Source organism: Sciurus carolinensis, chromosome 4, assembly GCF_902686445.1.
Source record: "Sciurus carolinensis chromosome 4, mSciCar1.2, whole genome shotgun sequence".
In the NCBI taxonomy this organism is placed as follows: Eukaryota; Metazoa; Chordata; class Mammalia; order Rodentia; family Sciuridae; genus Sciurus; species Sciurus carolinensis.
Window position 1 is genome coordinate 38,142,044 of NC_062216.1, and position 25,239 is coordinate 38,167,282.

The following is a 25,239-nucleotide window of genomic DNA, read 5'->3' on the forward strand; positions in this document are numbered from 1 at the left end:
TTTATTGTTCCACTTATATTTTATAATTTTCACCAATGGACACATATTCATTCATTTACTCAAAAGGAATTTCTTGAATTGTAGGCATTAGGCTAAGCACTGTGGGAGATAAAATTCCAGGGACGAAGCTACATTAACAGCCATTATTAAATGAAAACATTTTCAATCAATTATAATAATTTTCTAGAAGATATCTTCTGCTTTAAAGTCAAATTTAGTAACAATTTGCCAAAGATGATCAATTCTCTAAGTTGTATAGGAGTGATAAGAATGTGGGCTCTAAAGTCAAACTGAGCACAAATTACAGCTCTATCCCTTAATTTATTGCCAAGACTTTAGACAAGTTTATTGAATCTCTCAAAGCCTTACCAATTTTTTTCTGTAAATAGATAAGTATTCAGTGAGAAAAGGAAAAAAAAGATGCAACAAGTACAAAATTCCCTTTCCCTGAAAAACTGACACATATAAAAGGAATTTTAAAATAATTACCAGATTTAATGCATGCTGAACATAATCTTTTTTTAAAAAAGGATACAATGTGTAGGCACTTTCACCACATATATATTCCATTATGTAAGTTAATGGCATGATACATGTTTAGAACTCTCAAGAACTTCTGTGATGACAACTTTCTAATAGGAATTTCTAAAAATGAACATATGTGCAAACCTGAAGCTTAATTACATGTTCTTTTAGAATATTTATCTAATTAACAAACAGGAGAAAAAGGAAATTGGCAATATGGGTACGTGTTTGCCACATCTCTGACAGTATTTCTGCAGTGCTATTTAAAAGGTACCATGGATAATTAAATATCAAAAGTATACATATAGGCCAGGTGTGGTGGTGCACGCCTGTAATCCCAGGTTGAGGCAGGAGGATCAAGAGTTCAAAGCCAGCCTCAGCAAAAGCGAGGCGCTAAGCAACTTAGTGTCTCTAAATGAAATACAAAATAGGGTTGGGGATGTAGCTCAGTGATCAAGTGTCCCTGAGTTCAATTTCCAGTACCAAACATATATACATATATTTAGTTAAATATACATACCAATTTAAGTTCAAAGATTCATATGAATTAAAATGTTTAAAACTACTCTCTGGCTTACTGCACAAGTTTAATAACATCAATTTATTGCAAATTATTTTATGGCTCCTATTACAAATAATATACTTTAACAAAAATTACAACTGAAAAATCACTCTTTCCAAGACAGTGAGATAATCCCCTAAAAACATTACAAACACATCTATTTTTCAGTCCTTCTAGATAGAAGTGAATCCCTGAAGATTTGAGAGGGAAGAAATATATGGCTGATGGGGGCAGACAGATTCAAATGGCCAGAACATGAGGTTAAGGGAATAATTCTATAAAATGGGCTACCACTGACTCCCACATTCTTTATTTTCCAAGAAGCAATTTTCCCGCAGCCCTGCCTGGCTTAAGAGGACAAGATTATGTCATATTCCTTGGCAAACTACCTGTTATCTGCAAGAGAAATACAGATCCAAAATAATGTCGATAAGAGGATTCCAAGTTACTGAGAAGGGGGAGACTTTTGTGATCCCTTTTCACAGACCAGATCCTGAAACTCAAGGAGATAGATAATTCCTCCTAACCATTAAATCTGTAAGAATTAGAATCAAATAGAACAGGTCGGCATGGGCCAAAGTAACCTAGAGCTGTCAGGGCAGTGGAGACTTCAAAGGCTGATGTCATCTAGTTGTCAGTCAAGAGCTGGACCTGGGTGGAGCTCTCTGAAAACTTCTAAGGAATTCCCCGCTGAACTCCAGTGCAGAAGCACACGGTCCCCTCCTGAGAGCATCCACTCTCTCCCTTTTCAGTGTTCTTTTTCCCTTTTCCTAACCCTTTAATAAACTTATGCCTGCTACTCTGAGCCACATGTCTGAAATCTTTCTGACTTAATGGCAAGACAGTCAAGAAAGAGACAGGATGTCAGTGGCTAAATTTGAAGTTCCTTGGTTTCTAAAGTTTTACAAAGGGGAATGACTCGAGCTAAAGAGTATAAAGAGCCCCAAGACAGCCATTTCAACCCCAGGGTTACAGTAAGCCCTGCCAGCAATGAGAGACCCCTGTCTTGGCTGTCCAATGACCCAGGTCTCCTAGAACTGTCCGGATCACCAGGGTGAAGGCAATCACGTTTCCTCCTTCGTGCGGCCCTCAGAAGCCCCTTTCTGAGGTGCTTGGACGCTGATTTTAACAGGCGAGGAGTCCAGTAGCGACTTCAGCTCTGCACCAGGGGTCACGTCACAGAAGTCCCACTGTGGGCACGGTCTCACGTTAAACCCCCGGGGCCTCGCCTGACGATTCATTTAATTTTGGAAAATGGCAGTTCCTGCGGTTAAAGCTAGCCCTTGGATTCACGTTAGGCTGCCCTCCAATGGCCCTAGTCTTGGCTTTTCCTTCCCAAATGGCCCGGGCGTGCCGGGACGAGGCTGATTGACCCCGGGCAGAGGGAACTCTCCTTCCTCCGGAGCTGGGGGTGGGGTGGGGAGACGGGCGCCGCGCCAACACCGCACGTAACGGCTTCCAGGGCGGCGTAGGCGGAGTGCTTCTTATAGTTCCCTCTTTTCCTGGTTACGTGCGTGCACGCAGACACCAAAACTTTCACCCACGACTGCCGCTTCTCCAGAGGGATTAAGGTTTGGCACGGTGGCAGCCTACGTGTCAATCTGTGCAAGTCTCATGGCCGCCGCAGAACGCAACGGGCGTTGAAATTCTCCCCACCCTCTTCCTTCTCGGCGCGCGTGTATTGGGACTCTCTGGGGAGGCCCAGGGCTCCGCCCCGAAGCGGGCGGATCCAGTGCGGCCCGGCACGGCCAATCGGCTAGCAGACCCCCACTTACTGCCACTTCACCCTCCTCAGCCTGTTTTGTCGGGTTCCGGGTCGCACGTGTCAATGTTTGTGTACGTGCAGATGCAGCAGCAGGGCTGGTAAAGTTCCGGCAGCTGGGGATTAGGCTGCTGGGGCGCGGCAGCAAGGGACCCGCCCTCTAGCCCTGGCAGTCTCTAAATTCTCTGGCACCTGGGCGGCCCATTGCACTCACCTGCCAGGCTGCAGCAAGTGTCCCACCGCTCTGCACTCCTAGAGACTCTAGTTCTCTGCTTTAGGTTGGAGATGCTGTTGCTCGATTGCAATCCGGAGGTGAGACTTGGACCCTTTAGTCCCTGCAGGCTATAGTTAACCAGATATGTCTTCTCTGGAGCGCTAGCGAGACTGACAGGAACTTATTACTGAGCGCTGCTAAATCAAGTTTTGTCGGAGTTAGAAGGTTTTTTTTTTTTTTTTTTTTTTTTGCTGTGGGGAAGATTGCCACTCCTGGAGGTCTCAGGACTGAACGAAGGGAAGAGAGGTATTGAATCTGTTCTTTTCCCACAGGTAGACAGCCTGAAGTATCTGCTGGAGGCGGGGGCTTCTGTCAACGCACCCCCAGATCCTTGTGAGCAGTCGCCTGTCCACTTAGCTGCAGGTGGCGGCTTTGCTTGTTTTCTTCTCTGGCAGCTGCAGACAGGTGCTGATCTCAACCAACAGGTAACTAGGTAACTGATTGTTGCTGTGTATACAGCCCTCCCCTCCACCCCAAATCCGCAAACATTTCCTAATTGCCAGAACATTCAGTTGTTTCAATTGTTATAGACGTATCTGTAGCATGGCTATAGCAGAAATATCATGCAAGATACATATATAAAACTTCCTAGTATCTATATTAAAGTAGAATGAAACGAGGTTAATTTTTGTCATTTAACATGATTTATCTGAAGTATAATTTCACTGTGTAATAAATATAAAACAATTGACGAACCGTTTTACATTTTCTTTTTCACAATCCGGGTGTATTTTACTCTTACAGCAAACTCAGTTCAATCTAGCATTACATTTCATAGCCATCAGTGTCTATTAGCTATTACATTGGATAACATAGGTTTGTGGTTTATTTCAAAAGAATTGCTACATTTCTAAAAGCTTCCATATAGCAATTTAAATAATATTCAGGAGGCATGCTCACAACCATTATAGTTTCCTACAGATCTTAAATTGTGAACTTTTTTGACTTCTGTAGAACTTATTTTCTTTGTATTTATTTAAATTTTAGTGTGTGGATGTGGCTACATACATTTTTTTATTAATGAGAACTTTGTACTAAATAGCATGGTAAGGGAAAAGTTTTTAAATTTAAGAATTCAGTCCAGGTAATGAAATTCTGACTGACTTCCACAAATAGTTAATATTAGACTTCACTTAATAGCGTATATGGAAAGTGTTTTGGGGACTCTAAAATGTGCTGTCTTATCCTAAAGGATGTTTTGGGAGAGGCTCCACTCCACAAGGCAGCAAAAGTTGGAAGCCTGGAATGCCTTAGCCTCCTTGTAGCTGGTGATGCCCAAATTGAGTAAGTATAAAATAAAATCACTGGCTTCAAATTTTGTTTTCTTGGACTGAAGTAACCAGACTCCTCAAGCTTAAGTACATGTGCTTTTGAAAATAATGCTTGACTAATTGGTAATGTTATTTAAATGGTAATGTTATTTAAATTGGAGTAAATAAAAAATAGATCCTAAGTACTAATAGATGCAATTCTGTTCTTTATAGCACTGCAGTATTACACTTTTCCTCATTGACTACATTTGGGTATTTTTGTATTAGGCACCAAATACTCTTGCATTCATTCAACAATGAAATACAATACTGAAATACAAATACAATGGAATGTCCACTCTGGGCTGAATCTGCTAGCCACTAAGGATACAACAGCGAACAAAAACAAGCATCCCTCAGTGTCCTTTACCTCTTTTGTGTGTGTGCACGTGCAAGCACATGCGCCTGCACATGCCAGCTAGGGATTGAATATAGGGCCTCCACTCAGCTACACACCTCCAGTCTAATACTGCTTCTATTTTGCAACGAACCTTGGTATAAGCCCCCAAATGCCTTTGTTAGAAAGATATAAAAAGACTAAACAATTATCAATTTTTATTTAATTCAATTTTTGTCTAATTTCAGTTTATGTAATAAGAATGGGCAAACAGCTGAAGATCTTGCTTGGTCATGTGGATTCCCAGAATGTGCCAAGTTTCTTACAACAATTAAATGTATGCAGATAATAAAATCAAGTGAACAATCTGATGGGGATCACTGTGTTCCAGTGGTCAGACAGAAACGTAGTTTTGGAAGCACAGAAAATACAAATGGGAAAAGGAGGTGCTGGTAAGTGACTTATAGCTGATTCTTCCTTTCTCGCTCAAGAATCTCTTTCTAGCATAGAATTTATTGTTTCACTTAAGTATTATTATTCTTATTTCTAATATTGTTTCTTCATTCATATTTTAATAGTGGTTACAGTTACTACTACTAGAGTCTAACATTTATTTGGCATGGTGGAAATTTGGGGGAGAAAACATTTTTTAAAAAATGTTTTTAATGTTAACGTATTTTTTGAAAACAGATGTCATGTTGGTTATGAAGAGGTCTGAAGAAGGAATTCATTCCATGCAGATCTACAAGTGATGGCTTTTGGCTAAACTCCTGAGAAGGAGGAAAACTTTCTTCCAAGTGAAGAGATCATTTAAGAATACATGTATTTACATGCCTATAATATTTTGGTTGTACATGTTGTCCTTTTATGTTATTAAAGGAATGTCTAAAGAATAAACTGTGCAGTAGTTATATTCATGATTTCCTCTGAAATTAAATTTTTTAATTAAAAAGTTTATAATACCACTCACTTTACTACAGTCTTTGAGTCCAAGATAATTTAAATAATATTTGGTCGCTGAGGAAGACATAGGTTATAGTAAGCTTCCTTGTTCCAAAAGTCTGGGCCCTTCCATCCACACCAGCCCTGGATTTGGGAGAAGGGAAAGGAAAACATTTTACTAAATTCTAAGACCACTTGGTGGGAATTGCAGCACAAAGCTCTGTCAGCAGGACCTGGGAATAAGACTCCACTACCTATATAGTTCAAGGGTTTCCTAAGTGTAGAAAAGTAACTTACCTGGGTTCTTTCAACATAGATTTTTAAACTTTTGATTCCAGAGTATTTTATCACAGAAATCACCAAAAAAGAAAAACTTCCTAAGAGTAATTGTTAGTTCAGATACCACACTTCATTGGTTCTAAGATGTACAGTTTTATATATCTGGCAGTCAATAATAAGTATAGCTTATTGGGTGGCATCCTAGAAAGGATGAAATAGGGTGGTGAGAAACTGGATCTTGCTCCATGAGCTGCATTCTGTGTTATTTTCCTCAGGCTATAACCAATTCCACTTGCCATTCTTCATATCAGTATTAATCCTTTTCTCCAGCAAACAAAATTACTTTCATACAAAATCACATGATAATATGAAAGTTTATCAAATTTCTTCTAGGGCCACTAATTTATTTTCTTAAAGAAAAAAAGCTGGTCTGTGTTGTTTCAGAACGAAATGCTTGGAGAAATACTTGGGAAGAGGCTAGCTGAGGGCTCTTCAGATACTACGGAGAGACAAGTAGTGGGCTTATTCCTGTAAGTCTGAAGGCACAGGGTATTCTGGCTAAAATTTAGAGGGGCTATAGAAAATAGTGCCTTAGCTCCATTTTTTTAGTGTGGAGGAGGGAGGGCTGACTGGAAATGTTCTTTTAATTTTTGTGTTTTTCAGTTTCCTTTTTTTTTTTTTTGGTCTGGGGATTGAACCAGGGGCACTTAACCACTGAGCCACATCCCCAGATCCCCAGCACTTTTTTGTATCTTATTTAGAGACAGGGTCTCACTGAGTTGCTTAGTGCCTTGCTAAGTTGCTGAGGTTGGCTTTGAACTCACGATCCTCCTGAGCCACTGGGATTACAGGCATGTACCCCGTGCCAGGCTTTGTTTTTTTGTTTTGATTGCAAAAATATACATTATAAAAATCCAAGTAAGATAAAAAAAAAAAAAAAAAAAATCCTCTCCCTAGGCAACCACCATAAAGTCAGGATTACCATGTTTTAGACATGTTTCTACATATTAAGAATCTATTTATTGGCTTTTTTCATCAAAACTTTAAATTCAATGTCCTAAAATCTGTTTTCTTAACGGACAAATATGAAAAGGCTCATACTCTTTTTGTTTTAACCTTTTTTGATACTTTCACACATTTAGGTTTTCTCCTGGCAACCAGATCAATTTTTATTTTAAAGGAGAAGTGGGTAATGAAGGTGCAAAAGGCAAGTATATGGAGGCCCATCCTCTCTGAGATGCCTGGCCTGGGAGTGTAAATAGGAAAGCTCCACAGGAGGGTAAAGAGGAATAGGAGAGGCAGAATTTCCCTCAGACTGCTTGCAACAAGTGACAGTCAAAATTCTACTGATGGCTGCACTTGGCCTCAGAGTTTCTTATAAGCACTAATGGATCAAGGGGTTCCTGCTACTGCAAAGGTCTATAGAAATGTAACTCATAGAGGAGACGACTGCAATTCACAGGAAAAGCAATCAGGGACAACCAACTTCCTCTACTTGCTTCAGAAAATCCTATGTAGATAATTCCATCTAGTGCAAAGCCCTTCAAGCCAGTTGGAAAGAAGAAATATTATCTATTTCACTCCCCTGATGAAAATAAGGCTTCTCTTGCTTCTGAGATAAAACTAGTCCTGTGGGCCTTGCCTGACTGTAGCTTCTGCCTGTCCCTCCAGTCACGCTTCAACAGCTTGCTCTGAGCACATCCACCTCCTGTAGTTCTTGGAGCAGTCCATGCCTTTCTTTCAGGGTCGATGACTCTTTATCCTTAGGACTTTAGAAAGGTGATTGTAATTATATTTTTCTATAATTTCTGAAAACACCTCACCAATGAATTTCAATGTTAAACCATACCATTCTTTACAAAAAGTGACCTAATTAAACTCCAACTTTAAATTCAGAGAAACTTTCTTTGACCCTAATGATACTGACCTAAGGAAAACATGACAAAAATGAAGAGGAATGACTGAGTAATAAAATAGTAGGATACATTCATTAGTTGATGATTTAAAAGGTCATAAGTGTTCTTTGTAATTTTAATATATTTGGCAAAGAATATAAACGTTATTTAAAATTCAGGTTAATTATGTCTTATAATACTTGTCTCCTGAAGATTTAGTACTGAATTTTCATATGGGAGATTTAGTTCCCTATAAAGCAATTTAAATAAAGACTTCCTTTAGCTGATATTGTAATGTAAATAAACTAAAAGTAGTCAAACTTCCATAATGTCCAGCACTTTGCTTGGCTTTTTTTTAGTTAATTCTAAAATTATAGAAGTTTATATATATTCTACCTTCATATTTTAAGTCATCATCAGTAAACCTTAATATATTTGTTTATATATAGCTATACAACCTCTAAAGGAATATATTTATGAGCTTTGTGTTCCATTATTACATATAATAACTGAGAAAGTTTTTATAAAGTTAACCTAAATTTTGTCTTTTCCAACTGACTTTGTCCCTCTTATACTCCTGAATAGAGACACAGTTACTCATTACGGCCTTAGAATGCCTCCTCGCTGCCCTCAGTTCGTCATCCTTCTGCTGACATCTAGTTTGCTATCCTTCATTTCTGGGTTTTTGGCTTTGTTGCTAAATTTGTGTTAAACAGATACTTACCTTTTCCAGAATAACTTGCAGATCTTCAGCACCTGTATAATGTGGATCTAGAATCAGAAATTTTATCTGCCCTGTCGTCTCATTCCATGCAACTCCTAGTATCGTGTGGGCCAATACTCCTCCTCCTAGAGAAGACATGACACACCAGAGGCATAAACCAATCTCAACTACCATTCTATTTCAAAGTAAAGAGATTATTTTGCCTACTAACTGACCTAAGTAGTATTAAAATTGATTACCCTAATTGTAAAGACCATGATGTCAAATATACTCAGAAAAGATAAAATTGTATCTGTAACACATGAAAGATGCAACTGTATCCATAATCACATAAAGCTTATATTCCACTGCCACATCCTTTGAATTACCTAAACTGGATAAGAAAGGGCCAGAGACTCCAAATTCCTCCCAAGAGAACAGGTGCTGCTGTAGAGCCTCTGCTATATTTGCTCTGATATCTCCAGTGATATTTCCCATCCACTCTTTCTGATATCCTGCTGATATCTGCCTACCTCTGTTTCTTTCATACTACTCTTAGTTTGCCTTGTGTCATTATAGGACAAGTCTTACTCTTCAGAGAATCATGTGATTTTGATCAGTTAATCCAATATTCTTATTCAACAAATAAAGCCCAGAGAGGTTAAGTAATCTACACAGTGTCACACAATCAACCAAGTTAGTGAGAAAGCCATGACTTATGAAGTCTGGTCAAGGGACAACCTCGTTTTTTTTGGTATTGGGGATTGAACCCAGGGGTGCTATATCAGTAAGCTACATCCCTAGTACTTTTTATTTTTTATTTTGAGACAGATTTTACTGAGTTGCTCAAGGACTCACTAAGTTGCTGAGGCTGGCCTTGAACTTGCAATCCTCCTGCTTCAGTATCCCAAGCTGCTGGGATTACAGGTTGTGTCACTGCACCTAGATTCTCTTTTTAATACTTTTCTTAGTTTTCTAAATGTTTAAATACAGTTATCATTTCTTAGCTTTTAAGAAAAGCTGGTTATTATAATCTTTTTAATAACCTGTCAACAACCTTAGAAATTTTAAAAATATCCAGAGAATCAATATTATGGTATAAAATCTAATTTTAAAATGTTTAAAATAACTAATTTTATGCAACATTTTGATATTACTAATTAGTGTGACATATTCTCCACTCTATCAAAAGAGCCCAAGATGTCCAAAATACCTTACCGATCATTACTGGAGTGCCTTCAGTCTGGAAATGATTAGCCAGTTCCCGTCCTTGTGAAGCCATTTCTGAACCTTGGCTAGAAAGAAACCATTTTCCATTAGATGAAGTACTTTGAACACTAAGGTCAAATAATGAGTTTAGTGAGCCAATGTTTTCAACCTTTTGTTTTCTTTTTAGTTTGTTATTAAAACAAGCAGACAAACAAAAAAGTAAAAATTCAGTGGTAGAAAACAGAAAGCATTTTGTTTTTCCCAAAGGTGAAAAGAAAGCAATTTAAAGCAACAGAAACTAAAAATTTAAGGCTACTAATTATGCTAGAAAAGAAGGAAGACCTGATTTTCTGCTTCTGGAACTGCATAAAGAAGGTTCTAGATTTTTAACATGAGATTCAAACTGTTCATCTTGATGCCAGGGAACTCTTAAATAGATTTAATTATTAGAAAAATGGGAGTTTTTTATTTATGTATTTTTGGTGGTGCAGGGAATCAAACCCAGGGCCTTGAGCATGCTAGGCAAGTGCTCTGCCTCTGAACTACATCCCCAGCTGTGGTATTTCTGTGTGTGTATTTCTCATCTTGAAATAGGGAACAATAATACCTACCTATTGACATGACAGAGGAGGTTCTAGGAATAAAATGTGTGTTTGTGAAGTTGGTATGAAATTGCAAAATGCTTGTCAAGTGCAATATAATTATGCTTTAGGGATACTTCCATGTACTATTAAATTTCTACTTTTGAGAAGAGGAAAGAAAGATGGACAGGTAAAGTAAGGTACAGATGCTCCTTGACTCACAACAGGATTCCATCCCCAAAACTCATCAAGTGGAAAACACTATCAGGTGAAAATGCATTTAAGATACCTAACATACCAAACATCTCAGTTTAGCAACACAGTACATGGTGTTTCTCCTTGTGAACAAATGGCTACCTGGGAACTGGACTTGGTGCTGCTGCCCAGCACCATCACAGTATTAAACTGTATATTGCTACCCAGGAAAAGATCAAAGATTTCAAAGTAAGATTTCTACTGAATGAATATTGTTTGTGCCACTGTAAAGTAAAAAATCCTAAGTTGACCCATTATAAATCAGGTGCTGTGAGTATGGTTTTTTTTTTTTTTTTTTTTTTTTTTTTTGAGGTGCCAGGTGATGCTAAACCTTTTTGGCTTAATAGGGAATGTGTAAATAATGTTTTAATGTACCAAAACACACTTAAAAAAATTCTGTTTCTTAATCTGTCATTATTTAGCATTGATTTCCATAACTACTCCAAATTCCAATTGAAATCAGACATACTAAAGCACTTGATAATAAGGATACTGTAACTAGAATTATCAGTAGAAAATACATTTAAACACAAAAGCTCATACAATAAGGAGTAAGCTAGTTATGGTCAGAGAAAGTGATATAACAATTTATATTTTTTCATCTTAATATTAGAATTTCCTAGAATTATATTATTTGGAAACATTACTGGTTTATTAACATCTTAGGAAGAAAAACTACAGGAGACAAACAAAAATGTCAGTCACAGATCAACATTTGATTTTGTCCTTTCAAGACTTTTTAAGAATCAAGCATTCAAATACTAGACTTTTGCCAGGTGTGGTGTTGCATGCCTATAATCCCAGTGGCTTGGGATGCTGAGGCAGGAAGATCACAAGTTCAAAGCCAGCCTCTGCAACTTAGAGAGGCCCTAGGCAACTTAGCAAGATGCTGTCTCAAAATGAAAAATAAGAAAGAACTGGAGATGTAGCTCAGTGGTTATGCATCCCTGAGTTTAATCCCTGGTACCAAAAATCAAAAATCAAAAAATAAACAAAAAACCCCAAACTAGACTTTGTATATGCAACTTCAAAGTTAAAGTATTTGTAAGTTTTCTTTGTATAGGCTAAAATTAGGCTTAGACAATGAAAGTATATACCACAGTTTATAAACTCAAATGTCTTCTAAGGAAAAAAAAATTTAGAGTTCAAAAATGAAACTTATTAAGTAATGAGATAATGAAGAAGAGAAAAGAATGAAAATAAAAAAAAATCTAACATTGTTTATTTTAATAAAAATGACAAACTATCACTTTGAAATGATTTACCTAATTTTGTAAAGTGTCCTTACCTGACAAACAGTATTTTTGAAGTTATACCAATCAATTGGTTTAGTACCAGCTGTACCTCAATAGATCCAATCCATTGCCGTGATCCGACAAATGTTGCTGGTTTGTCACCGGCATCAACTAGAGCCTTTATGTATTTAAAAATACAAAAAAATCCATATACATGACAACTATTAAAAATTATGTTTAGTGCATTTTCTCTGATTACCAGTATGGAATATTTCTTTTTCTTTAAAATAAAAATATGTCTATACCACAGGGCAATAAAAATTATTAATGGCATATTAAATTATTAATGTTTAATGAAATACATACTTGATTATAGTTTAAAATGAGGTGTTCCATACCTGCTGAATTTCCCTGTGTGTTGGAATGGATCTCTCTGTGTATCCCTGATGTCTGAACCAAGAGCAGATAGTCTGCAGTGATCGGTAGGCACAGCCCCAGCCATTGTCATCTATTCGATCCTGCATATAATGATGATAACCATATATGCCCTGGACCACATAAATCTATATAAAAAGAAGAAATATAGTAAAATATTAACTTAAGACAGAAAAGTACATATTCTATACACATGCCTGAGTCATGTTTACTGTTCTGAAAGGCAAACTATTGCTTTAGAACCTTGTTAAAATGCCTTCACAGATCTATGGCTTAACATTATACCCTCTAACCTCTTGGCTTTTTATTAAAGGCCAAAGTGCTCAACAGTGGAGAAAAAACTTTAATGGGAGACCAAAGACACAAAGTTGGAGGTTTCCTATAAAAAGCCAGATTACCTGGTTTTTCTAGAAAAATCAGAAAGCTGCCAGACAGAAGTTGGCCAGCTGCTCAGTAAGCCTTTGGCTAGTGGGTCCAACCACTCCCTCCAGGTATCAGCTGCTGTAGTTTCCCACCTAGCAACTTCATGGGCTTGTTCCAACTGCCTGAGCACCTCCGAGCCCACCACCTGGTATACAGTGACAAGCCCAATGGACCCAGTCCTCGCCCTCATAAGGCTCACAGGTTACCTGTCTCAGAATGCAGGTGGACTTCTCCCCAAAGGCCCATCTCCAGGAAACCTGTAAAAGCTTGCTGGGGTCTAGGAGTTCCCTGTTCCACATTGGTTATTCCACAGTAGTAACAGGGTCTCCAGGGAGCCCGAAGAAATGCAGAACCTCAGTGCTATCATCTTTATGCTTTCTCTTCTGTTGCTGTTTTTGTTTAAAGTTTTGGCTTTGTTAACCCCCTTCTAACTTTTGTGGCCTGTTTTATTAATACTTGGTTTTTACTTTATTTGATTTATTGTTTCCTTAACTTCTTAAATTATAAGACCATGTCAATTTTATACAAACTCCTTTAGAAAATTAAAAGAGGGAACATTCCTCAACTCACTCAATGAGCCAATATATCACTGATACAAAAAACAAAACAGAAAAAAACAGTAGAAGAAAATTAAATTTTAGCTATATAATGCTGAATGAAAAAAGATGTAGAAGCCTACATACAGAATACCATGATTTTCTTTTTTTCCCCCAATACTGGGGATGGAACCCAGGACATTGGAAACGCTATGCAAGTACTTTACTACTGTGTCCTTTTTATTTTGAGACAAGGTCTTTGCTAAATTGCCAAGACTGGCCTTGAACTTGTGCTCCTATTGCCCCAGCCTCCTGAGTAGCCAGGATTGCCAGTATGAGCCACCATGCCTAGTGAATAATGTGATTTTTATGAAGTTTAAAAGCCATCACACGTTGCTGTGGTAATATGCACGTATGACAAAGTTATTAAAAAACAAAAGGAAGTGAATGATGAATACAGAAAAGTATAGTGGTCCTCTGGTATATGTGGAAGTCTGCTCCAGGACCCCTACAGATACAAGATCCTTGGATGCTTAAGTCCTTTATATAAAATGGAATAGTATTTTTATATAACATATGCAAATCCTTCCATATAATTTAAATCATTTGTAGATTATTTATAATATCTAATGCAATGTAAATGCTGTGTAAATAGTTTTTATACTGTATTGCTTGTGAAATAATGATAAGAAAGAAAAGTCTGTTAAGTATAGACACAATTTTTTTCTCCTAAATATTTCTGATCAGGTGTTGACTGTGTCCACAGATGCACAACCATGGATAGGGAGGGCCAACTGTGTAAGAATTCTTCTTGGGACTATGTTGTGGAGGTAGGGAGTGGATGAGGAAGGGGTACTCTGTCAGGCAGTAATGTTCTAGTGCTTAAGTAAGGTAGGGGCTCATCAGTACTCAATTCCTTGCTATGTACATTTTACGTATATGTTTGCACATATAAAATATTACATATATATTTAAAAATTATTATCAATGCGTCTAGCTCCTTTGCAATACAGATAAGGAATATCATTGTCACAAATATATCAGCATTCACTTAATACTTTGAGTGTCCAGGTTCTCTTTTAAGAATTAGAAGTGAATATATGATACAATACTCACCCTGGAGGAATTCTGAACGTAAGTCAAAACATTTATGTAACAATCTACTAGAAAACCAACACGAGTTCTGCTTTTTGTATCTAATGAAAAGTATAAACAATATAAAACAGTATAAAACTCTAAGTTTTATACCTCCTAGTCTATGATTCTATAACTGTGATAGAGCAAGAGTTTTAACAAGGAATAGGTCTCAAGATTTCCTCCCATCTGCTTACAATAAGTGAAGTCATTTAATATCCCTGAAATACTCTCTGAAGACTCTTTTATGTATATGTAACAGTGAGTGCCCAGTCAGAGTTCTTTCTAACCCTACTTCTTTCTTCCCCAGCTGATCTGTCCACAGTTCTGTCAGATGGAGCTGCTGCCTCAAGTGCATTCAGATGGGCAAGACTAAAAGTAGGCCCCTAATGCCTCTAGGGTAGGTATTGTATCATATATGCAATTTTAATTCTTAAGATTTTCTTACAAAAGCCCCCCTGGACACTCAGAAGGTGCTGAATAATTGTCACGAAAAGACAGCCAATCAGATTTTCTTGTTTTTGGGAATCTGAATTGAGAAGTGCACAGCGAACCAGTAAGGAGCACGGAATGAACTGAAATGAAGCACACACTGAGCAGCTAAAAGGAAGGATAGGAAAAAGTCATACACAAACTGAAACAATGAGGATACAAAAGGTATGAAATTGAAAAAGACAGGTCAGTCAGAATCAAAAGGATATACATAGAAAGTAATGGAATAGCCATGAAGGAGAGCATGTAGGACTTGAAAGACACAGAGACAGCTGCCAGTATCAGGGTTCCTTTGTTTCTAAGAGGACCAGCTGTACTAGTGATCCTACTCCTATCTCTTACTGGCTTACATGTATCTTTAACTCCTTTCCCCACCCCTTTTATGTAAGGTACCTTTCGTGAGAATCTACCAAGTAGATGATCCACAGAAAATAAGTCCAGAAAGTTGTTAGAATTATCCTATAATGTGGTTTGAGTAGACATGCCCTTAATTAGAATGATTCTGCAGTTTCAGACAGAAAAAAATGGGATGAACCTTTAAAGAAATCAAGGAATGGAATTTGAGTAAGAAAACTGCGGTATATATCTTTACTCTTAGATCATCACTAATTATTTACTCTTTTATATCATTGTTAATTACTGCTACCTTAAACAACATTCAAAGAAATAGGTGACAGATTAATTTTTAGGGATTACATACATTATGAATCAACCCTTAAAACTTCTATTGGATACCAACAAAAAAACAAATGAGATAAATGATCAAATGACTCTTATAAACAATTAGTTAAACTCACCATACCAGCTTCTATGTTAGGTGGATTAAGATAAGTATGTGGATTTCTAATGTAACCATCTCTGTATGGCTCATCTGGAAAGTGATAAGCATTAGACCTTTTGAAATAAGGTCTGTCATGTGGCAGGTTGAAGAGATCATGTAACTCCTAAATGAAATCAGAATCAACAAAGAAAAAAGATTTAAATTCTTAGGCAATAAATAAAGACGATATAAAACATACATTATATTTAAAAAGATAAAACTATATCGAAGTATTTTGAAAAATCATGTTAAGAGCACTTTACAAATATAAAGGGTAGTGAATAAATTACAGAGTAGAAGTTGCTGGTATTAAACCAAAACAAAATGGCATGATAATAAAAATATATGTATATATTTAAAATGTGATATTTTCCCAATTGCATAAAAACATATAATGGTTACTTTTAAAAGTCTGACATAACTTCTGCATACTCTATGGTTTGAAAAGACCAGCTTGGATGGCTGTTGCCTCTGCAAATCGATTCACCTTGCACTTACAGAGAGGTACACAGTGTTAGAATATCACACTACTTCTTAGGGAAAGAGATGAGAAAGATGGCCCCATGGTACAATTTGATGGGTGCCAGGCAAAGCCACATATCAAAAAGAAGCACTTAAAAAACAGTAATTTTTACCAATAAGTCTCATTTCTTTAAGTGCTAGTGATATTTTCTCCCAAATTCCTCTAATAAAACCTAAAAACCCTGCCGAAAGTAGAGTATTACCATAGATCATAATCAGAATTTGCATAAATTATAACTTTCCTTCCTTAACTGTAATCACATATATATATATATATCCCCCCCCCCCCCCCCCCCCCCCCCCCCGGCAAATTTGGAAGTAACAGAAGGGAAAAGTAATTTGTTAACAATCATCAGCTACTCTGGGCATGCAGCATCTTTTCATTTCTGCATTTCATTATGGAAAAATTATAAAAAATCCATAGAATGGATGAACCAAATCAAGCATTTGAAATTAAAACCAGCACAATATCTTTTTCATTAGTAATACTTAAAAAAAGAAGTTCCATGAAAACAAATTAAATAATATAGAAAACTAATAGTTTATTTCCATATTTTGAAGGTAAATCACAAAATAATTTTATTTTACTGGAAGTATATAAGTAAATATAAAATAAACAACGGTCATTATGTGTTTTTCAAGAATAAATGACTAGGGGGAAGTAAATATGGTGGAAAGAGACAAACACCATTACCCTATATACACATATGGTTACATGAATGGTGTGACTCTACGTGATATACAACCAGAGAAATGAAAAGTTGTGTTCCATTTGTGTACAACAAATCAAAATGCATTCAGCTGTCATGTATAACTAAATAGAAAAACAATTAAAAAAAAAAAAGAATAAATGAAGTGGTTTTACCTTTCTATAGGCCTGCAGATGACCATCTGGAATTCCTGATGGATATGAAATTGTTACAAGACCTTTTTCCCCTGGTAATAAAAAGTGCAGTGGTTCAGGAACCACAATAGATGTTTCTTTCATATATCTCAAAATGCATTTTTCCATATCAGTTAGCTGATTATGAATTGCATTCACAAGAAGTTTACGAACTCTGGGGGGGAAATACACAAGTGAATTAACAAGGAATAGAAATCAAGGAAGGTACAGAGCTAATATATCTTTAACACAATAAAAAACTTGATTGTATCAGGTTTGTTAGAAGAAGTCTAAATTATGCCAAGTAGAAGAAACTGTATATTCGCTCTGTGCAGATAAAGAGAAACCCTCTAGTTTTTAGCATGCTAACCTACTTTCTCCAAATAAACAATCAGTAGTTGACTCTTAGGTTGATAATAAACAAGGAGTACATCAGAGTAAAAACAACAACCACTCGAACATACCTATCTAATATTTAAAAATGGGCTCTGATTACTTTGGGGCAGGATCTTCATTTAAATATGGCAGTAAGAGTATAAAATACTTACTTTCCCCATGTTTCTTCTGGAGAAACAGACAGAACTGCATCGACTGGCAAGGTCATATTAACATAGTGATGTCCTCCACTTTCCCTTTCAATGATGGGAGTCACGGCAGCCAGAGAGGTTGACATTTCCAGCATAAGATCTATATTTACTATTTGATGCTATATAGATAAACAGCAATGGTTAACTTGTGGAACAATAAGCCCCAAATATAAGTAAAAGGATTTTTTTTAAGCACAATACATGAAGTTGCCATAAACTGTTTAAAAGTACAAATTTTAAGAAATTTCTTTTTGCTTCAAAATAATCTGGGCAAAGAAGGAGAGTGAATAGGAAGTAAAGATGAAATCAGACTGGTCGTGTGATGATATAATGTTATTACTATGTATAGATTCACTGGGGTTCGTTATACTATTCTTTCCACTTTTGTATGGATTTTAAATGAAAAAAAAAATTCAAACAAACACCATAAGATAACTACACACCAAAGGAACTTTTAAAAAATATGACTATGTACTCCTGGTTTAAATACATATAGACCCAGAAACAAATGTTCAGCTCTATTTACTAGGTTTGATTTTTACAGTGGTACAGAACAATTCTAAACTATTTTCTGTGTATTGAACAAATTTAGCAAAAACCTGAAGATACTGGCCATCAGTCTTCTCACTGGGAGAAGTTAAGAACTTGGTGGAATTGAAGTGGTATTGGAGGAGTCAATATTATTTACACTGATAAATATGCATGTGTGTGTGTCTGCAAGTATATGAATACTCCGTGAAGAATGACTGATTCCTGAGCTGGAACAGGGAAAGTACCTGTTGCACCTGAAACATCTTGTAAAAGGACAATAGAGGCAGCTTGAGGAAGCTCCTTTTGGTCAATTCTTGGAAAATGTGAATGTCAAAATAACTATAGTGATAGTACCAGATTATAATCCATTGCATAAAATAAGAATCTATGCTTCCATGCAGATAAGAAAGAAAGAAAGAAAGAAAGAAAGAAAGAAAGAGGGAGAGAGGGAGGGAGGGAGGAAGGGAGGATGGGCTTTCCTTACAGCATACCTGCCATCTAACAGATGTAGAAGGAAATGATAGAAAAATCACCAGGTTGTAACCAACAGATTGACAGTGGATTCTGGTAAATTTGTCAATGGAGGTTAAGTGCTGGATAAGAAGTATTGTCTCATGGGATACTAATCATAATGGAAAACACAGCACCTTTACCATGGAGAAAACTAGTGGATACCATCTTAAGTAAGTGATTAAAGTTAATATCACCAAGAACTGGAACAAACTGATAACATCTGCCTCTTTAGTATGATGTACTAAGAGAACATAACATTTCTTCTGTGATAGTCCTGACCATAATATAGGAATCTAATCACAAGAAAGCATAAAACAAATTCAAATCAGGGAATATATTACAAAATAACTGACTTGTATTACTGTGTTCAAAATGCCAAGTTTTAACTACTGGTAATTTTCAAATTAATCTCCACCTCCAATTTTTTGTGCACTCCACAATTATAAATTTAACAGTTTGTATGTCTTACCTCTGTCAAATACACCACAAATGACTTGTCTCCTTCACTTTCCATCTTTTCTCAAGTAAGAAACTGGTTATGCCATATACAATCCGTTTCTAAGTACAATCCATTGTATCTCTAAATATCTTTTAATTCTTTATTTTCATAACTAATGGTTTCATTAGGTCTCTCTAATCTCATATTCACCCACTGTCCATGTACCAGCCTAAAAAAACAAATAGTCACACTAACTTTGTACAACTTCCTATCTGGAAGAAGTGTTTCCATTTTTCATCTCTAACAATGCAAAAATTTGTGATATGGCAGGTAATCAGTAATAGTGGTTCAAAAATCAGAACCAAGAACAGTGTGAAAAAAAAGAAATCCTTTAACATTTGATATCTTACACAGCATAATGTGTCACTCTGTCATGTGTAAGAATGGGTATTTTTATCTACTTTTATTTACTTTTAAGGAACAAGTAAAAGTATTCAAGTCTGTTTTATTTTTGTGGGAACAAATAAAGCATTAAAAAATATGCCAAGATATGTATTATAATGAGATAAAGTTTAGATATGTGAAACAGACACATAACCTTTTTGAAACTCAATATTCTGTCCCATAAAAATGAGAACGTTAGATTACACTCCCGCTAAGATCTTAGCTTTAAATCAAAGATTTAATATTTTTATTAATAAAGAAGAGAGGTGATTTGCTTACCATGTCTGATAACTTCTTGTCTTTTTTCCTCAAGAATTTTCGTTTTGTATCTTCTTCTTGCTCAGATCTAAAATTTTTGATACACAAATCCACTTAAACATATGAAATGATGTTTTGAAAACATTTCTAGAAATCTTTAAATATACTCACTGAATAAAGCGCATTATGCTCTTACAAGCAGAGCTATCAGTCAGTTCTCCTGGAATGGTGTTTATGTCACTATTAGGCCATATATACACTGAACTGTGGCAAATTCTGAATACAAGTGCATTTGAAGAAAGCTTTTTTGACAGGTCACTCAATACACGTTTTAGTGCCTTCTTGATAAAAATTTCTAAATTAAAAGAATATGTAGAAGGTAAGAAAAAATCTTAAATTTTTCAACTTGAATGCTTTCAAATACAAAGGAAAGTAGAGCATAGTAAAACTGACTCTCAAATACCCATTTCCAATAATTGTAACAAATATTTTTGCCTTTCTATTTTTTTTAAATTGAAATAAAATTTACAGACCATAAGATTCATTCTTTTAAAGTATAAAATAGGTGGCTTTTAATATATTCACAAGGTTTTACAATCATCACTATTTAATTCTAGAAAATTTTCAGAAATCCCATCCCTAGTAGCAGTTAGTTCTCATTTCCTTTACACTTTTCATTTCTTATCTTTTGAACCTTTGTCTGGCTGTAACACAATTGATTATGCTTTTCATGAGTGATTTCATTTATGGACATCACATTCTTTAGCTCCAACTCTGACCACTTACCCTAAGTTTCAGACTCAACCAAATGTCTGTGGGGAATCTGCACTTAATGACCCACTGGCATCTAAAAATCTCCAACGCAACTCATTGCATTTCCTCCTCTGGAATTCTTTATCTTTGTTTATGGCAGCAGTCCAAATCAGAAGCAGGAAGACATCCTAGAATTTGTTTTATATAAACCCTGTTGATTTTTCTCCTGTGGACTTTCTTGTACCATTATAACATAACAGTATTTTAAAAAATAGGGTCTGGAGATATGGGGTTAAGTACAGTTGTAAGTCTGAAATGTACAATTCTGAATGTATTATTTACATTATGTTCAATGAGGATATTTATATTTATTATAACAATTTTCTGCAAAGGCAAAAAAGTTCCCTAAGGGAGTGGACATTTTTTCTTTTCAATTAGCACAGAGGTACCAATAGACTGGTAAGGGTGCTATTACAGTGTATAAGTTTAAATACCATTTAATTCACTTACTAAATATATAACCTTAGTTAGTTCGTTTATCCTATCTTTCACTCATTTTCATCTACAAAATGGAATCTCAATATATTTCATCATTAATTTTATGATAAAAAGGTAGAATTTTTTTCAAGACCTACCATTAGCAGTTGGTAGCTGAAAAGCCAGATCGAGGCCTCCTCTTATTCTGAAGAGTATATCCACAGTTTCTGAAATTACCTAGAATAAAACAAAAACTCCCTTATAAAGCAAAACGAATCCATCCTCAAATAAATTAGAATCTACTAGAGTTTAGAGTAAGGCATAAATTAAGCCTGACTCTTCAGATTATTTCTTGAATTAGTTCCTTGTTTTATGGAGAAAAATAGATCTCAATCCCTTGTGTTTGTCAGTTTTTCATAGCCATGACCAAAATACCTGAAAAGAACAACTTAGAGGAGGAAAAAAATTTAATTTGGGCTCAGGGTTTTTGGATGTTCAGTCTATGGTTGTTTTGTAGACTCCAATGCTCTTGGTCTGAGATGAGGCAAAATACCACAGGAGAAGGGTTTTGCAGAGGAAAGCTGCTCAGCTCATGGCAGCCAGGAAGGAGAGAGAGAGAGCCCTGTGTACTCAGGTGCCAGGGACAAACCATCATCTCCAAGGGCACGCCCCCAGTGATCTACTTCCTCCAGTCAAGTCCCACCAGGCCACAGTGATGACCCAGGATTCCATTCAAATTATTAAACCACCAAGTAGATTAATCCACCCATTAAGTTATAACTCTCATTAATCTACTCATTTCACCTCTGAACATTTCTGTCTTGCCTAACAAGCTTTTTGGGGGATACCTCATATCCAAACCATAACATCCCTAAATTTTAAATCAAGGGCTTTCATACCTTTGTTCCATACTGAAATCACCTGGGGAGCTTAAAATTTTGATACCTGGGTTGCACCCCTAGAGATTCTGATCAATGGTCTAAGTTAGGCCCAGACAAAAGGATATTTAAAAGCTTCCTCTGCCCCCATGCTAGTGGTTCTAATGTGCAAAAAAAGGTTGAGAACCATGACTTTAAGACAATATTTCTAAATTATAGTCTTGATGGATTTAACAATGACATGAAAACATAAATGGTAAAGAACCAGTTTAAGAACATGATAAGAGCACTGAACATAATATGATGATACCTGGAGAACAAAACAATGAGAGGGAACTAATAAATCATTGATGGTGGCGGTATAAACTGGAAACTCTTCTTAGAAGGTGGTAATAAGAATCAAAGTCTTTTATATTCCCATATTTGCCCTAGTGATTCTGCAATTAAGAAATTTACTCTAAGAAAATCTGCAGATTGGAGCAACCAGTCTGGAAAGCAGTATGGAGATTCCTCAGAAAAATTGGAATGGACCCACCATGTGACTCAGCTATTCCACTCCTCGGTTTATACCCAAAGGACTTAAAATCAGCATACTACAGTGACACAGCCACATCAATCGTTATAGCAGCTCAGTTCATAATAGCTAGATTGTGGAACCAACCTAGATGCCCTTCAATAGATGAATGGATAAAGAAACTGGTATATAGACACAATGGAATATTACTCAGTCATAGAGAAAAATAAAATTATGGCATTTACAGGTAAATGGATGGAGTTGGAGAATATCATGCTAAGTGAAATAAGCTAATCCCAAAAAACCAAAGGCCGAATGTTTTCTCTGATAAGTGGATACTGATACATAATGGGGGATGGGGTAAGAGAAGAATGAAGGAATGTTGGATTGTGTAAATGGAAATGAGAGGAGGGGAGGGAGTAGGGGGAACAAAAGATGGTGGAATAGGACAAACATCATTACCTTAAGTACATGTATGATTATATGATTGGTGTGACTCTACATCGTATACAACCACAGAAATGAAAAGTTGTACTGCATTTGTGTACAATGAATCAAAATGCATTCTGCTGTCATGTATAACTAAATAAAACAAACAATAAAAAAAGGAAATCTGCAGAACATACAAAGATTAGGGTATGTTAACCTAATTACCATCAACAGAAGATTGGTTAAGTAATTATGAATATCATATTGCTATAAAAATAATTTTAAATAGAATTTAAATGGCATAGGACAACACTAGCAACTTGTAACTTGCAGAGGGAGAAAGCACTTGCTAAATGGAAATGATAAGCAGTTCTTAACTTGGGCCCAAATGCTGAGTTTCAGGTAGCCAATGATGATATATGACAAACAAACTTTATCATTGTGTGTGAGAGACATAAAAAAAAGAGAGATCGATGGACACCTGCCAAGGGAGTGGGAAGGAGAGCTTTCTTTTGAAGAGAGGTTTCAAAGATTTTGTCACATTCTCAAAATATGTCTTAACCAGGCTGAAAAACCATACTGCACAGTATGAATCCTATTTGGAATTAAATAGGTACTAACATCTACTATGCTAAATAACTGGACATAAATTAACGTTGACCCTCAGAACATAAAGGAGGTACCATTACCATGTCTTCTCATTTTACAAACATCTTGCCATATTTCTTTAAGAGTAACGGCTTTTATTTATTCTAAAAATTGTAACCTGTTGAAAGACCCCACCCTTTGTCCCAATTCTACTTCTGGGAATTTATTCTAAGAAAATAATCAAGAAAGTTCAGGGCACATTCAGTTTTAATGTTGTGCATTTATCCTACTTCTGTTTACATAGTGAAAATAAAAAATAAACCATTAAGGTAGTTGTAAGAAGTTGGTTAAATAAGGAGCAATACTACCATACAAAACAGTATGTGGGTATCTGAATAAAAACTATTTTAAAAAACCGAAGGTAAAAGTTAAAAAGACAGGCAAGAACAGATTTTAATTCTGCTACCCACTGTATGATTTTGCATAGTGTAATTGCTTGAGTCTATTTGTCTTCTGTAAAACTGGAAAAAGATACAACTTCCAAGGGTTGTCATGAAGATTCCTTATGTGAAAACACCAGTCTCCCTAGACTTCTGAATCAAGATCCTCTCTGAAGAAACAATATTCAAGCTGAGATGTGAAGGTTAAGTAAGTAAGAGTAGTAGTATTAAGTTTCTAGAGGGAAGGCTGGAGTTGGAGGTAGAAGAGCCTATTCTAAACAGGGGCATGGACTTGTGAAGGAATGCTTAAAAGACCACTTATGAGACTAACCTAGATGGATAGAACTACCAGTGGCAAGGACAAGGACGGGAAGAGTGGAGAGAGTGACAATGGATAGGCATTTAGAAGTAGAATCTATAAGACTTGATTACTGACTGGCCGTTCCTTTGAGAAAAGGAAGGTGTTAAGGGTGATATCCAAGTTCTTGGCTGGCACAACAGGGGTGGATTGTGGTGTCGTGTGCAGAGATGGAATTCCTGGAGGAAGAGCAGATGCGGAGTGAGGGAAGTGGAAATGATGAGTCAATTTTGAACCTGCAGGGTTTGAAATACAGATGAGCAATCCAAGTGGAGGCACAGTTAGCAGATTTATGAATCTGGAGCTCAGAAGAAAGGACTAAGAGGGAGATACAAAATTGGAAGAAGGCACAGAATGTAAAGCGTCCCTGAAGAAGACCAACATCTAGGACAGGAATTGAAGGACCTGGCTGAGGTATGAGACAGGAGGGAAACCAGGAGAGTGCAACCTCACCGAAGCCAAGGGAACAAAGTATTTATTTGAATAGTTATTCCTCTTTCTTAGCTCAAACCCTCTTTCTTCATTAGCCTTCAAACACGACGAAAAATACCTCCTTCTCAAAAGAACATTCACAAGGAGGGGCAGGAAGCGAGTATCCCATCGCCCCTGAGCCGTGGGTGCAAGGTGTTGGTGGACACATTCCCTCTGGCCGCAGCAGGGAGAGAGGCCGAGGGGAGCACTGACCAGACCACGGAGTTCGCAGCTGCGAACTCGTCTCCTTTCAGAGGCTCGGACCCATATTCACCGCTGCGGCCCGAGTCCGAGGGGAAACGCGGTAGTTGGTGAGGAGCACTAGGACTTACCATGTTCGCGACGTGGCAGCGACCGGGACGTCGAAATCAGCCTACAGGATCAGGGGCCGGAAGTGGCGTCATCGTCGGTCAAAGGGCAGGGCTTGGGCGGGGGGACTACAATT

The 25,239-nt window shown here is 36.7% G+C and overlaps 2 protein-coding genes across 5 annotated transcripts; one reads left to right on the forward strand and one right to left on the reverse strand.

Annotated features, from left to right (window-relative positions):
* Ufsp2 (UFM1 specific peptidase 2) lies at nucleotides 1-25,204 on the reverse strand. Of its 3 annotated transcripts, none has more exons than XM_047548977.1 (12): nucleotides 25,127-25,204; nucleotides 21,275-21,353; nucleotides 20,058-20,241; nucleotides 19,908-19,974; nucleotides 17,663-17,820; nucleotides 17,097-17,289; nucleotides 15,687-15,833; nucleotides 12,268-12,432; nucleotides 11,923-12,047; nucleotides 9,808-9,884; nucleotides 8,611-8,735; nucleotides 1-5,856 (listed from the first exon to the last, which is right to left on the reverse strand). In XM_047548977.1, the coding sequence occupies exons 1-12, from the start codon at nucleotides 25,127-25,129 to the stop codon at nucleotides 5,770-5,772; spliced, it is 1,410 nt and encodes a 469-aa protein (XP_047404933.1). In that variant the 5' UTR covers nucleotides 25,130-25,204; the 3' UTR covers nucleotides 1-5,769. The 3 variants fall into 3 exon arrangements, with proteins under 3 accessions (XP_047404933.1, XP_047404935.1, XP_047404934.1); XM_047548979.1 differs by lacking the exon at nucleotides 25,127-25,204 and adding an exon at nucleotides 20,673-20,827 and having other exon boundaries at nucleotides 21,275-21,330; XM_047548978.1 differs by lacking the exon at nucleotides 1-5,856 and adding an exon at nucleotides 6,920-7,760.
* Ankrd37 (ankyrin repeat domain 37) lies at nucleotides 2,644-5,660 on the forward strand. Of its 2 annotated transcripts, XM_047548984.1 has the most exons (5): nucleotides 2,726-3,161; nucleotides 3,396-3,548; nucleotides 4,316-4,407; nucleotides 5,019-5,222; nucleotides 5,461-5,660. In XM_047548984.1, coding segments are annotated over exons 1-5 (477 nt in total). In that variant the 5' UTR covers nucleotides 2,726-3,134; the 3' UTR covers nucleotides 5,462-5,660. The 2 variants fall into 2 exon arrangements, with proteins under 2 accessions (XP_047404939.1, XP_047404940.1); XM_047548983.1 differs by lacking the exon at nucleotides 5,461-5,660 and having other exon boundaries at nucleotides 2,644-3,161; nucleotides 5,019-5,365.
* Nucleotides 25,205-25,239: the final 35 nt, after the last annotated feature.

Coding starts and splice junctions, on each gene's coding strand:
- Ankrd37 (XM_047548983.1), top strand. CDS start 3,135: ATGCTGTTGCTCGATTGCAATCCGGAG. Junction 3,162..3,395: donor TGCTCGATTGCAATCCGGAG/GTGAGACTTGGA, acceptor CTTTTCCCACAG/GTAGACAGCCTGAAGTATCT. Junction 4,408..5,018: donor GCTGGTGATGCCCAAATTGA/GTAAGTATAAAA, acceptor GTCTAATTTCAG/TTTATGTAATAAGAATGGGC.
- Ufsp2 (XM_047548977.1), bottom strand. Junction 12,048..12,267: donor CACACAGGGAAATTCAGCAG/GTATGGAACACC, acceptor AAATACATAAAG/GCTCTAGTTGATGCCGGTGA. Junction 9,885..11,922: donor TCAAAAATACTGTTTGTCAG/GTAAGGACACTT, acceptor GTTTCTTTCTAG/CCAAGGTTCAGAAATGGCTT.